This window comes from Brachyistius frenatus, unplaced genomic scaffold, assembly GCF_029030835.1.
Source record: "Brachyistius frenatus isolate BFR_SWC_R1_liver_20210118 unplaced genomic scaffold, ASM2903083v1 Contig_10, whole genome shotgun sequence".
Taxonomy (NCBI): domain Eukaryota; kingdom Metazoa; phylum Chordata; class Actinopteri; family Embiotocidae; genus Brachyistius; species Brachyistius frenatus.
Window position 1 is genome coordinate 245,363 of NW_027210609.1, and position 13,901 is coordinate 259,263.

At 40.9% G+C, this 13,901-nt stretch overlaps 1 protein-coding gene across 1 annotated transcript; it reads right to left on the bottom strand.

Moving 5' to 3' along the window:
- Positions 1-155: 155 nt before the first annotated feature.
- rab44 (RAB44, member RAS oncogene family) lies at positions 156-13,830 on the bottom strand. The gene is made up of 10 exons (XM_069690721.1): positions 13,612-13,830; positions 6,871-13,266; positions 6,196-6,264; positions 4,860-4,929; positions 4,580-4,717; positions 4,414-4,495; positions 2,762-2,876; positions 1,950-2,048; positions 1,779-1,855; positions 156-1,684 (listed from the first exon to the last, which is right to left on the bottom strand). Exons 2-10 carry the CDS (start codon positions 13,246-13,248, stop codon positions 1,597-1,599), a joined length of 7,116 nt encoding a protein of 2,371 aa, XP_069546822.1. The 5' UTR covers positions 13,249-13,266; positions 13,612-13,830; the 3' UTR covers positions 156-1,596.
- Positions 13,831-13,901: the final 71 nt, after the last annotated feature.

Genomic DNA, 13,901 nt, shown 5'->3' on the forward strand with positions numbered 1-13,901 from the left:
CTGGGATGTCATGAGGTTACTGCAGTGGCGCCATTGTTGTCATGCTCTTCATACCACTGAAGGACTTGTTGTTCCATTGGGAACACAGTTTTCTTTGTCAGCCTGGAAACACGCAACTTCCATGAGCACACGAATTAAGTACGAGAGCAAACAAATTGTTGTTCTGGAGCTTTATTAAGCCTGAAACATGACATTAAAATAATTTGACTGAAGGTTCTTGGTGATACAGGTCATAGGGAAATAGTCGGCAAAAAAATTACTTTACATTCATGATGAAAATCTGTTAATCATTTTACTGTTTTTAACTGGCCGACCTTGCACGAATGCCAACATTATTTATTTAGGGCAGATGGTAAGCACATGCATGTTTAATTATGTTAATATGTTTGAATAACACTATTAAATAACCACAAAAACAACTCTAAATTTTAATAGTCCCTTGAAAATATCTCATTGCCTGTTCAGATTAAACATACTATGTACACATTTACATTATATAGTAACATTTTGACTTAATTTCTGTGAAGTATAGACATCATTAAGCAAACATTCATGAGCTGTACAGTAGAGGAGATCAACTTTGTGGAAACTATTTTCTATTTTCAACCTGAAACTAAATAAACTTGTGATTACCAGTGAGACTGACTATCACACGTTGAGATGTCTCAGTCTGGAAGAAGAATCTTTAAATAAAGGTGATAATTTGAAATTGCACATATTGAGAAGGGATTTCATATTCCAGAGGAAAAACTTATTGAAGTTTTCTAAGCTCATTTTACCAACTCCAACACTATATTTCATGCAAATGCAGGCATTACTTTTATTGTATTGTATTTTCCTCTACATCCAAAATCTACCTGTATGTTCGGACGATATAACGAAATAGCGAAAGGTAGTTGTGAAAAGGAAATTTTACTTTTACAATTGTGTTACATCAAATTTGTTTTAATATACTGGGTTATAAGAAAGTCCAGCCAGTACAGTATGCCCACTGTTTATTGGATTTCACCTCCTGTCCATGGTTTTTGCCCAGTGATTTCCAAACTGAGGCTCCACCTGGTGATGCCACCAAGAGCCTCGCTGATAGAGTTGCACTCTAACTGGCTCAAGTCCAAAGATTTTCATTTAATTTGATAACAGACAAAATGTTCCATTCATATAAATCATTTTAATTATTCATGTCAATATTTCAGAAGTGAAAATTGTATTTGCTCAGCCACACGGGGAGATGTCACGTATGACACAGCAAAAAGCTCACATGAGCTCGACGCTTCTCACTTGTTGATTTCAGCCATGTACAGGCTCCGATTTTAGCAAGCGGAATGAGAGGAATTTTTCAAATCAATACATGGTCTAAAAACAGCCGAGTCAAATGACGTACAAACATACTCTTTGATTTTAAAACAGGACCCTTCTGTTGTTGTTATTGAGCCTTTCTGAGGCTATTGCAGGTTTGAATCTGTGAATTTTGATTTATGAAAAAAAAAAAACTTGCTATCTGCAGTGTGAAGTGATATATGGGAAATGTGGTTTGCTAGATAATGATAGATGGAGTGAGAAATTTGGGAACCTCTGAATTTAGAAAAACACATCTGTTCAGCAACATCTTGATCTTTTGTTGCGATCTGGCTCTTTGTGCAACACTGTGACTTCTTCTCTTGTGTCACTTCTTTGACTCAACATCCTGGCAACAACACAGCAAAAACACCATTAACTGATAGAATTGGAGGTGACAGTACAGCACAGAAAATATTTATAGGACTTAATAAGTGTATTACCTTGCCACAGTTTCCAAACACTGAATCACGTTTTCGCCCGTGGCAGCGCTGCACTCCATGAATTCATAGCCGTATTCCTGTGGAGTTAAAAAGCTCCTCTGTGTTGGTGTTTCATATAATTAAACGTTAGAAACTGATCGTGAGAAGTTATATAATGCACCAGATTCATACCTTAGCGAGAAATTCCCCCTGTTGACTTGTCACCTGTCGGTGTGGTTCATCGCTCTTGTTCCCGAGAAGTAAAACGGTCACGTTTTCTGCAGCAGCCTCCTGCATTAAAAGGGATCATTTTAATTATTGTTTGGATTGCCACTCAAACATGTTACAGACCAATCTGACTTTGTAGGGCTTCAAATGTTTTACACATTTAGGCACCATTTACAACAACGCCTAAAACCGGCCTTCAAAATTTGATGTTTTATTTAGTTTCTCAAATAGTTATGTGTTCACTGAAAAATATATCTTTAACAAACGTCAATATTGTATTAGTGTTTTTTTTTGGTGCGTATTGGACATTTTCATATCACTTGCTGTAACTGTAAATATGTGCCGCTGTTTTAAATATACAATTCAGTATACATTTGTTGTCATTTCTCTAATCTAGAATATATTCACATTGGGTTCTTGAATGAAAGCTTCAATACTTTTAGGGTACTGACATTCGTGTGTCTCCGGCCGATGCAGTAAATACCTGGTCATATTTGTTTATTAAATCTTTGTTGAGATATCTCTGAATTTAAGTAACAGCTTTGTTATTTAAATACAGTATTTTGTTTAATAAAAGTTTCGGTTTGCCTGACTGTTAAGATACTTAGCTCTGACATAGAAACCATTTCTGTATTTCTCAGCGGGACGTATTAATGGTGCCGTACACATTAACACAAATAACAGTAATTACATTTATACAAATGTAACTAAACCAGACTTCAAACTAAACCAAGGGAGCAGGGACATTAACCCCTGAAGCTTGCTACGTACCGTACCTGAATACACTTTGTCCAGTAGCTGACTGCAGAAAAACTCTGAGGGCAAGTGACGTCATACATCAGGAGAAATGCCTTGGCTTTGTGGAAAATCTGTCGTGTGATGCTGTGAAACCTTTGAAGACAGTAAAGAATAAAATCAGACAATCTGCCTTGAGATTTAATATCCTTTTTTTTTTTTTTAAATCAGGAGGACACTAAAACTGAACATCTGGCGCATTGTAGTGAATTTCCTCACATTTACTCTATAGTTCACAGACTTCCCTGAAGGTTTTTCCCCCGATACATGTGGACATCTGCGCTTGAACAAGCGATAATGTAAACAATATGAGAAGTTCCTCCGCAATGAAGTGGAGTAAATCTCACTGTGATGCCCCACATGTTGTCACACTTGAAATCCACAAAAGTATTGAGACTAGTCTTTGTAAGCGATGTCCCTTAATTTGTGTTCTGGGCCTTTTTAAGTCTTAATGTGAATCCAGATCTGCTGTAAGCAAAACAAAATAGAATGGGATCTCGGAAAAACGTGTCCAAAAGATGAAAAGTCAAGCTCGGTGTAGACATTAACGAAGCTCTTTGAAAACTCTGGCGCATTCTGTGAGCTCCAAACTTCACACGCATCAGTCGTCACACTGCTGCCATGTTCTTCAACCAAGCATATCAAATATTAGACTTGCTAAAATTCACTCAAGATGCCACATGTGGAGTGAGAATTTACACACTGCATGCTCATTGCCTCCACCTCTGTTACTTTGACCAAATCCATTTTGCATGTTTGAGTCTGTCATACCCCGTACAAAAACACTGCTGCAATGTGCCAAACCTGTTCTGAAACAGGTTACATCCTGGCCCGAAGGCAACTTCTTAACAAACTGTTTTTGAACACATTGTTTCTCATATGTTCAGTGATGCAGTTAATGCATCCGTGTCTACAATTGGAAGCACATGGAGGATATCACTTATGTCAACATTGCTGTGCTAATCGGAGGTCTTGGCTAAATGCTGTGGTGTACTCATTGCCGAGAACACAGGGTGACAAGGAAGCCCTCGGGGCAGTGACACAACCTGTCCCCGGCTACCGGAGAAGCAAAGTATGCAGAAAAACCACAGACACTTCCTAGAAAAGAGAGAGTGAGTGCGTGCGGTACAACATCCAGGCCATCACAGACCAAAGAACAACACCGTGTACTTTTGATGGTGATGCCTACATTGCAGATTTTCTCGACGCTTTAGAGTCCGTGACTTTCCCTCTTATTCATGACCGGTTACTAAGCCGCCTCACAGCTGACATCAGGATGACTCTAGCTGGAGTTAAGCCTTGAGATGGTGTTGGGCCGGACTGTCTTAGCACTGACACTGCCTACGACGGTAGGCAGTATTTAAAAAAAAAAAGAAGATTTTTATTGTTTTTCAGGGTGTCGTCGGACAAATATTCAGTGATAACCATTCAACATGAATCTGAGCGAACAGGCAACTGTTGTGTTGCGGGCGTGTATGAAGCGTGTGCATATGCCTGTGGCTGCGGGAGGAGGGCTTTCATGTCGAATCATGGCAGGTTTTTATTGACCTTTATCAGAAAACTGCCTACTCTAGTTTATTTCAAAGATTATTGGCATGAGAGTCTCAATAACAAACTGGAAAAGGAAAATTACCTTTCTTGACCTGCTGTATCCCATAACTCCAGTCCAACAGGTTTCCCATCGACCACCACCGTCCACATGCAGGAATCAAGGCCTATGAAGTGCATTTAGGAAACGTTACTCTGTATATTGAGACATATCTGCGCAAATAATCGTCAGGTAAAGATCGGGGTCTTACCAACAGAGGCGGGTAGATCCAAAGAAAACTTCCCACTTTGAGCTCTTTTCATGAAGGAAGTCTTTCCCACACTGCTGTCTCCGACCATCACCACATTGCAACTATTTGAACTGAAGCCTGTCCCTCTGGCATTACCAGCTGAAATACAAATGAAAACACCTCCTGGTCACATTGTATATAATTCTTGTTCTGAAATTTCCCTCTTGTTATCGTTCTACAATCGGCGTCTCTCTGCTGCAACGTCGGTGTCGGTGCGTGTGAGTGTGAGTGATCTGTTTACCCAAAGAAAACGCCTTTTGACTCTCTTGACCCACTCCGATCTCAGCGTGATGGGGTTGGACTCCAGCTGTCTCGCTGTGGAACAGACAACCAAACAAACTTTAGATTAAATGCAACTACAGCATATTAAAGGTTGTAAATTACTAACACCCAATATTCTGCAAGGTTTTAGCTGTCGGTCAGAAAAAAATAGAAATGAGGTGTATCTTTGACAAAGATTTGCATCTTTTACCTAAACAGTGATTATGTGAAAAAAAAAAAAGAAAAAAAAAAGAGGGGGATTTAAAGTTCAAGTCAGGCTTTCTTTTCACTTCTCAATTCTGAATAATCACATTGAATAAATATTAGATTACTATTGCAACGCGTGTTTCAAGGTCAACATTGTTTACATTGTCTCCTGAAGGAGAAAACTCCTGGATTAAAGAAATGTCACAAAAGACAATAAAATAACAAGCTTGCAATCACACGACTAAAAAAAAAAGACAATAATATCCCTCACTAATAAGAACCCTCCCAGAGTTACCTCACTGCCTCTTGCACTTTTGTCTGCCCTGCATTAGTTGCCTGCTACTTCTAATTGAAAGAGGGACAAATACATGTTTGCGTCTCACTTATAAGCTGTTTACACTGAACATCAGAACTTCTCTGCGGCACTCGCACCAAATTGCTTTTACCTCTCTTGTCTCTTAACGGGCCGGCCGAGAACTGCGGACCGTCACATAGCATGAAGGAAGGTAGATGACATCAGTGCACTGCCAACCAATGTTGCTACTGCACGCTGAAGAAAACAAATCTCTTGCTCTTTGCTCTGTGTACTACACGTACCTTCCTACGTGCATGAGGGCTCGTTTCGACATAAGGCTCGCCTCAGAAGCTTCGGCTCCTTGATGAGTCACGTTGATGAGTGGCAAAATCTCTTCAACCGCATGATGCGTAGTTTCATTGTGACACCGAAAAATGGATAGCGAGTCTTTGTTCTGAAGGCTAACACGTAAAGAAGTAATGTTCTGATTCACCAAAAGGCTAGAGCAGACTTACATGTGCCGGATGAGATCAGGCTATCGTATTCTAAAGCTTTTAGAAGGCAGAGTGGGTGGCAACATCTCTGCCTCTGAGAACTGAATATGATGTGCTTTTTGTGGTGTCCGAGGTCATAGTTGGTTGTTCATTGCTGCATGTCTCTTGACAAAACATGCAGCTGAATGAATAAAGTCATAATAGATTTGTACTTTTTCTGAAAACTGGCGTTTATATTGATGTTCCTCTCTGAATTATTAACCCCTGGAAGTTGCGGTGTTTTTTTTTTTTTATATCTCTGTTAAAGGTCATCGTTGGACTTGCCTCACAGGCTTTGAGTGCTCTCCAGCCTTGGAGATGCTGGACGGTGGTTTCTTGTCACTTTCAACCTGTGGAGACATAAATGTGACATTAATTTGCTTCAGAGTGCGGATCACGTAGCCCGCACATTCATGATTTGGCAGTAGTGGATATTCTGCTTGAAGGGACATATAATTTGTGACATTTTGATAAATAGCAGATTCTCTTTTGCATGTCAACTATGAAGAAAACAGTACGCTATTCATTTATTTTACAACTGCAACTTAAACTCTGGAAAGTCATCATCTGCTGATCTCTCAAGTATTTATGTCTCAGGTTTCTAAAGAGGCCACATGCAGGTTTATGTTCTCCTTTCCTCCCAGTGACCACATGTTCCTCATTTTGGTCCGTTGTGTCATTTTGTTCTTGCAACAAACAATTGACTCATGTGAAAGATGTTTTATGCAAATTGTTAGTGCAGCACAACATAAGACTCGCTGTGTGAAATAACCCATGTCCAATAATAACCATTCAGTTTAGCCAAAAGGCTCACAATTAGGACTACCATAAAGTTCAACAATGTTAAGAAAGTTTACAAAGATCTTGACATAACTAATAATTGTGCATTAGTAAAAATGTGCTATCAGACTGTAAAAAACAAATGAAAAAAAACAAAACGTTTATTTGCTGCTTACCTTTGATATTTTGTCCAAAGTTTCTTCTGTGTGCTGCTCAGTTGCTTTAATTGCACCTTCTTCTGTGATATTTCTGACTTCCTTCCCAATTTGTGCATCTGTTATTCTGTTCTCTCTCACGTTTTGGTCTCCGCTGCTTTGATGTCCGCGTGACTTGCGGTGAGATCCCATCTTCCTTCTCCTCCCTCCAGATGGTGATTCTGACATATCACTTTTGGAAGAGGTGGATGGGAGGTAATTTGGATTCAGCTGAAGCTCTGTTTCTACTAGTTGGCTTGGAGAAACAGGATTTTCTTCAGCTGTCTGCTGAGCCAGCGGTATTAACTGAGACTCACCAGCATGGCTGAATTCCACTGTTTCAAATACTTTCTCCTTTCCGTGTTCAGAGTCTTTGTGTTCTGTTTGAAGTTGCAGCTCTTTTTCATCAATTGCCGAGACACTCTCGGTCATGACATCCCCAGTGGTTGTTTCGGTTTGCGTCGCTTCATTATCCACCTCCTGCTTTTGATGCAAGTCCTCTCCTTTGGCTTGTGATCCAAGAACCCTGCGGGTGGAACCCATCTTTCTTCTCCGGTTGGCTGAATTTAAATTTGGACTTCGGTTCTGAATCTCTCCTGTTTTATTGTGAGCTCCTTCATTCACTGGCTTTTGTTCATTAGCATCTTGGTCCTGCGTGACTTTCACACTCTCTGGCCTGTCCTCATCATTTTGTGTGCTCTGCGTGGTCTCACAAATAGATATAGAGCTCCCCCATGTGATGCCGGTGTTTGTGGTGCTCTCAGTATTTGAGACCGACAACTGATTAATTGAGGGTCTGTTTCTTCCGGCGACCACCGAGGTCGTTTGCTTCTCAGTGCTTGTAAAATCAATCTGTGATGGCTCCACGCTAACATCTTCGTTTCTCTCACCATCAGCTACCTTAAGTAGCGCGACTGGATTAACAACCTCCTCCTTGTTAGATGCAGACAGTTCAGGATGGAGGGTCATTAAATCATCTGTGCCGGGTATCACATTACTCCCTGTGCTCGGCAGGTCAGAAGCACTGTTTTGTAGTTTATGCTCCTCATCATTAACAGAGCTGCTTTCATTAGTATCCTGTTGGTCTTTGTAAGTAATGTCTGGTGATAGGGGTGCGTTTTCATTTTGTGACGCCTGTGCAGTTAACGGTGCCTCCTCCACAACTTCCATCTTGTCAAGATTACTCACACCGGCCTCTGTGTTCAAGTCTCTCTCGTCTTTGTTGTCTCTTTCTGCCTCTTGTTTCTGGGTCTTGCGAGTAGAACCCATCTTCCTCCTCCTCTGTTTGGATTCTGCTTTTAAGTTTTCGCTGTAATCTAGGTGCGATGTTTTTTCATTTTCTTCTTGGCTGTTACATGCATCCATTGCTGTAGGAGTTCCACTTTCATCTGACACATCCACAGCTGGCTCTTGTTCATGTGAGGTATTTATTTCTTGGGCTGGATGGTCTTTGTTTGTAGGATCTTCGTATTTTTCATCCAGTCCAGGACCTTGTACATCCATCAAACTCTCCACTTCCATATTCCAGTCTTCCATCGTGACACATCGCACAGTTTCTGTCACGTGACTTATCGGTTGTGAATGAACTTGTTCCAAAGAGTCTTTGTCACAAGATGTTTCTGTGTTTTGCACCAGACAGGCTTGTTCAACAGCAGTTGATCTGGAGCTGACTTGATGTGAGATATTCTGCGAGTCGTCTTTTGACACTGAGGTGTCTGGTGATTGCATCAGGCCCATTTGAACTGTGTCATATCCTGGAAGATGCCCTGCAGTGTCAGCTTCTTTTACAAGCTTCCCGTCTTTCACGTTAACGTTCTCATTGGGTTCAAGAAAGTCATCTTTGTCCGAGCTTGAAGTCACCGCTGTAATATTGTCAAAAACGTTGTGCAAGAAAAATGTATCTTCCTTCGGCATTTCTTCTGTGTTCTCGTCATTCACAGTTGCAGATGACATTTCTGTTGCAGCGGGTGTTTCATCATTGTTTTCTGTTACTTCCTTTTTATGTTTGTGGTATATTTTATGAGCAGCGTCCTCAACATGCTGCCTTCCTTTATTTCTTCGACTCGAACCCAGTTTCCTTTTGTTCCCTGCTGTGTTGAGGCCAGTGTGAGTTTCATCTTTGATGCTCTGAGAATTGCCCTGAGGTTGGGTGTCCAAAGAAGCATTTGTTTCTGTTGGCAGTGTTTGTGGAGAAGATTCGCTCCCCGTAATTGAGGTGGAATCGATTTGATGCATTTCTTGCATTTTTACTGGGATAATTTGCTCTTCGTGCGCTTTATTTACCACATCGTCTGATTGTTTGACTTCAGAGGAGTTGAAACGCTCATCTTGTTCCCCATTTGTTGGCAGTTTTTCATTTGGTGATGAAAATGTTTGTTGCTCAACACTACCTTCAGCTTCAGTATGATTCTGGCTTTTTTCTCTGGTTATGTTGGAAGACTCCATGGTTTCTGATTTCACGTGTGACACACTTAAAATGTTGTCCTGTAAATTTCCATCCTCGTCCCTTCCCTTCTTTTTTGTTACGGAATCCACAGTGGGAAGTCCTTCATCTGGCATCTCGCTGTAATTTGACTGAATTAGCTGTTGATCTACTGCAGGACTTGAATGTAAACTTGAACTTGTGAAATCAGAGATGCCAGCAAATGTGCCAAAATGGGCTTTTTGTTTGTCAATTTGAGGACTGTCTGATTTTTCGACCCCATCAAGCTCAGTTTCCGTTGATTTTTCCTGGATAGATCCCAGTTCTTTTCTGTTCCCATCACCATGGTCCAACGGAGCTTGCGTTTCACATTGCAGGCTTTGTAAAGGAGATTCACTGTCCTCCATTTCAGGAGAGACCCTTTCCTTCTCCTGATGATCTGTTCTTTCAGCACTGGGTTTTGCGTCCTCCTTCACTTGGTCTTTAATCTCATGTACATCACCTTGTTCAGTGTCTACTCTTTCTATATCAATCTGTGGTTTCTCCTTATCACATTCATAATAATCCTTATTCATTTGGTCTGAAGCCTCAAAGATGTTTTCTGCAGTCGGATCCTCTGTACTTTTAACAGCCAGGTCGGCTTGATATATGTCTTCATTGTCAATTTGCTCTGTCAAGGTTCCAGAAAGGATTTCAGTATTTTCCGTGGCATCATCTATCACACCCTGAGATGAGTAATCAATTTGAGACTTTTCTTGCATTTGTGTTGGCTTCACCTCCTGTTCAGGCACTTTCTTCACAGCATCCTTTGAGTGCTGAGCCCCACTGGTATCGGATAATTGTTCATCTGTGGGTGAAGAATCTATTGTTTTCTCAACCTGGCATTCGGATACTGTAGGTTCTCCGGAGCTCCTTCTTTCTGTGGCTATCTCCAGTGCGATTGGACACACGTGTGGTTCACTCACCAAATAGTTCTCCAGTAAATTTTCATCCAGTTTATTGCATTCACCCGTTTCCTGGCTTTCTGTATTCGTCACAGAATACACATTTGAAAGTTCCTCATCTGCCACTTGTCTGCAATGTGACTGATCAATTACCTGTTGATCTACAGTAGGGCTGGAATGAACACTAATGACAGCTAAATCAGAGGTGCAAACAAGTGTGCCAATGTGTGCATTCTCTTCTTCAGTCTGAGAAATGTCAGATTCTTCCATTCCTTCAAGCATGGTTTCCATTGATTTTTCCCAGCCTGTTGTCTCTGTTGTTAATGCTGTATCTCCGGGCTCGTTACTCCTTGTGTTTCCACCAAAGTCCTCATCAGGTTTGTGGTATGATTCGGAGTCTTTAACGTTCTGTTTTCCTTTATTTCTACGGCTAGACCCCAGTTTTCTTCTGATGCCACTGTGGTTGAAGTCAGTGTTGGTTGTCTCATTAATTCTCGCAGAATTGTCATGAGTTTGGGAATCAACGGGAGCATTTGTTTCTGATTGAATGGTTTGTAAGGAAGATATTGTCTCCTCCATTTCAGAGAAGTGTTCCTCCTGAACTTGATAAATTCTTTGTTCAGGCTTTATGTCTTCCTCTACTTTGCTTTTGAACTCATCCACCTGATCTTGTGCTGCGTCCCTTTCTATATCACTGATCTGTGGTTTCTTGGTGTCATATGAATGACAATTGTCCTCAGTCTGGTTTGAAGCCAAGTCCTTTTGTTTTGCGAGATGTTCATCCAGTTTGTCATCAGGGTTTGAAACACCCTGTTTGTTATTTTTCAACATCAGTAGAGATTGGTAATTGTTTCCGATTTCGGCTTGGTCTGTCAAGTTTTCACAAACACTTTCCAAATTTTCTGCGGCTTCATCTATCACATTTTTACTTGTGTAATCAATCTGCTGAATTTCATGTATTTGTGTTGCCTTAATCTTCTCTTCCGGCACTTCCTTTACAGCCTCCTCTGAATGACCAGCACCTCTGATTTCTTCACTCAGAAGAGTGTCAGATTGATCTAATTCTTCCAGTGTGGCTTCCACAGAGTTGTCAGACATCTCCACTTTAAACTCCGTGTCTCTTTCATCTTGATTATCTTGAGGATTTTCACTTTTAGGAATAAAACCTTCCGGTTCAGGCTCAGAAAAGTTTGTTGTGGTGGAGTTTTGAACCTCAGAGGGATAACCACTCATAGACATTAAAGACATGGAGCTTTCTTGCGGTGCCGGCAGGATAATATCATGCTCTTCCTGCCTCGTTGTCTCTGTTGTTAATGACGTGTTTATCATTTCAGAGGTTTCATCAGCCCCGCTATTCTCTAAAATGTCCTCTGTATATTCCTCAGCACTTTCTCTTCCTATATTTCCATGACTAGATCCCAGTTTTCTTCCGTTGTGACTGGGTTCGAAGCGAGACTCAATTTGCTCATCTTCATTCACAGAATCATCTTTACTCACAGAATCATCTTTACATTGGGAGTCAATCATTTCTGATCGAAAGGTTTGTAAAGATGTGCTTTCTTCGACTTCGGAGAGGACTGCATCTTTGTCCTGATGAACAGTTGGTCCTGCGTTGTGGTTTATATCATCCTCTACTTGACCTTCACCCTCATTTGTTTGACCAAGTACAGTGTTTTCTCTGTGTGTGTTGTTGAGCCGTGATTGTTTGGAATCGAACACATGACCATCCTCATATCTCTGGTCTAAAGCCTCAAAATGTCTTCCTTCTGTAGGATGCACATCCTGTTTGTCATCAGAATGTGAAACTGCCTGCGTGGTTGCAGCATCACCAGTACTTTTCGCACTCAACTCGGATAGGCAAGTTTCCCTGATCTCACTTTGGTCTGGCAGGTTTGCAGTGCAGGTGTACGCATCTTCAGTGGCATCAAGTATCACACTTTGAGGGGAGGAATCATTTTGATTTATATCCTGCACTTCATTTACAACATCCTTGGAATCCTGAGCACCTCTGACTTCGGATACGGTGAAAAGCTCATTTTGTTCTTCATTCGCAGGCAACTCCTCTTTCGGTGATGAATGTATTGCTTGTTCAACACTGCATTCGACTTCAGTACTTTCTCTGGGGCTGCTTGTATCTGTGGTTATCTCTGGCGTGATAGACTCTAAAACTACAGAATCTACATGCACCTCACTCACCAAGTCACCCGGCACACTTCCCTCCTGCCTGAACAAATCCGCATCATCATCGTTTTCGTTATTCTCTGGTTCTGCTACAGAACACGCAGCGGAATGTTCATCATCAGGAACCTCCCCAGAATTTGAGGGTTGGTTGTTGATTAGCTGGTGATCCACTGAAGGACATGCAAGTACATTTGAACTAGTTAACTCAGAGATGCCAACAAGAGGTGCATTTTCTTTGACTTCCTCTCTTTGAAGAGTCTCTATCCCTTGCAATTTAGTCCCACAAGCTCGGTCTGCTTCAAGATGATCAATTTGGGGGATTAAAATGTCTACGGCATCCTCTTGACTGTCCATTGTAGTGGGGATCTTAACCTCAGAATGATAATCAGGTGTAGTGGCTGAATACAAAGCACTCGCATGTGTTGCAGACACGTCACCGTCACCCCCTTGTCGCATTTCTTCCTGCATCTCACGTTGTACTGCCAGTGATGTTTGTGTTTCATCGAGGGTTTTATTAACCCTGGTCTCTCCCTCAACTTCCTCTCTTGGCTCATGGTATAGTTCCGTTTCTGAATCCTTCACATGCTGCCTTCCTTTATTTCTACGACTAGACCCCAGTTTTCTCCTATTCATTGTGACCTCTGGTACATTTGGATTTTGGGTTTTAATTTCTGAACTTCCAGAATTAGAACAAACATTGAATGAGTCAGTGGTGTCTTCTGGTTCGTGGTGTTGTGTCACAGAGGTTTCATTTTGGTTTGTTGCCGTTCGACGTGAACCAAACCGTTTTTTCCTGCCACTTTGAGCAGACATAACTTCTAATCTTCTCTCCTAAAGCGTCAAACAGTCAGTTGTGCAATTAGTTAGCGAATCACATTCAAATCAACAACCAATCAAATAACAACTGAACACAGAAAATTTTATGAAAATAAAACCTCCAGTTAAAACATTTGAAACAATTCTCATCACCAACTAGCTGCATACAGCAAAACACATGCGCACAAAAAATGTGCAAATAGATTTTTTTTTTTTTTAAAACAACCCACGAAAGGAATTAAAATGCAAACTACACATTTTAAACTGCATCAATGAAATTTACCTTAAAGCAAAACTAGATAGTAATTCAAATTTAACAACGATTTTAGGCTACAAAACAGTTACGCCACATGTACTTACCACCCAAATCTGGCAACTGTCGTCTCACCACATTAGCTCCTCTACAATGTCAAGTCATCAGCCTCTGTTCAGCAGTAGTTACATTTCTCACATGGGGGAGTGTTCTTTTAACGGCAACCAGATCCGAAAACTTCCTGTGTGGGCGACACTTGAAGCCTTTATCAGCAACTTACTTCCTGAATGTATAAAACTTATACAATTCATAAATAATGGTCATTCTATCATTTTACATGGTGATGTTTCCCACAATATTAAATGTGACCGGTATATGAAACTAATTACACATAATG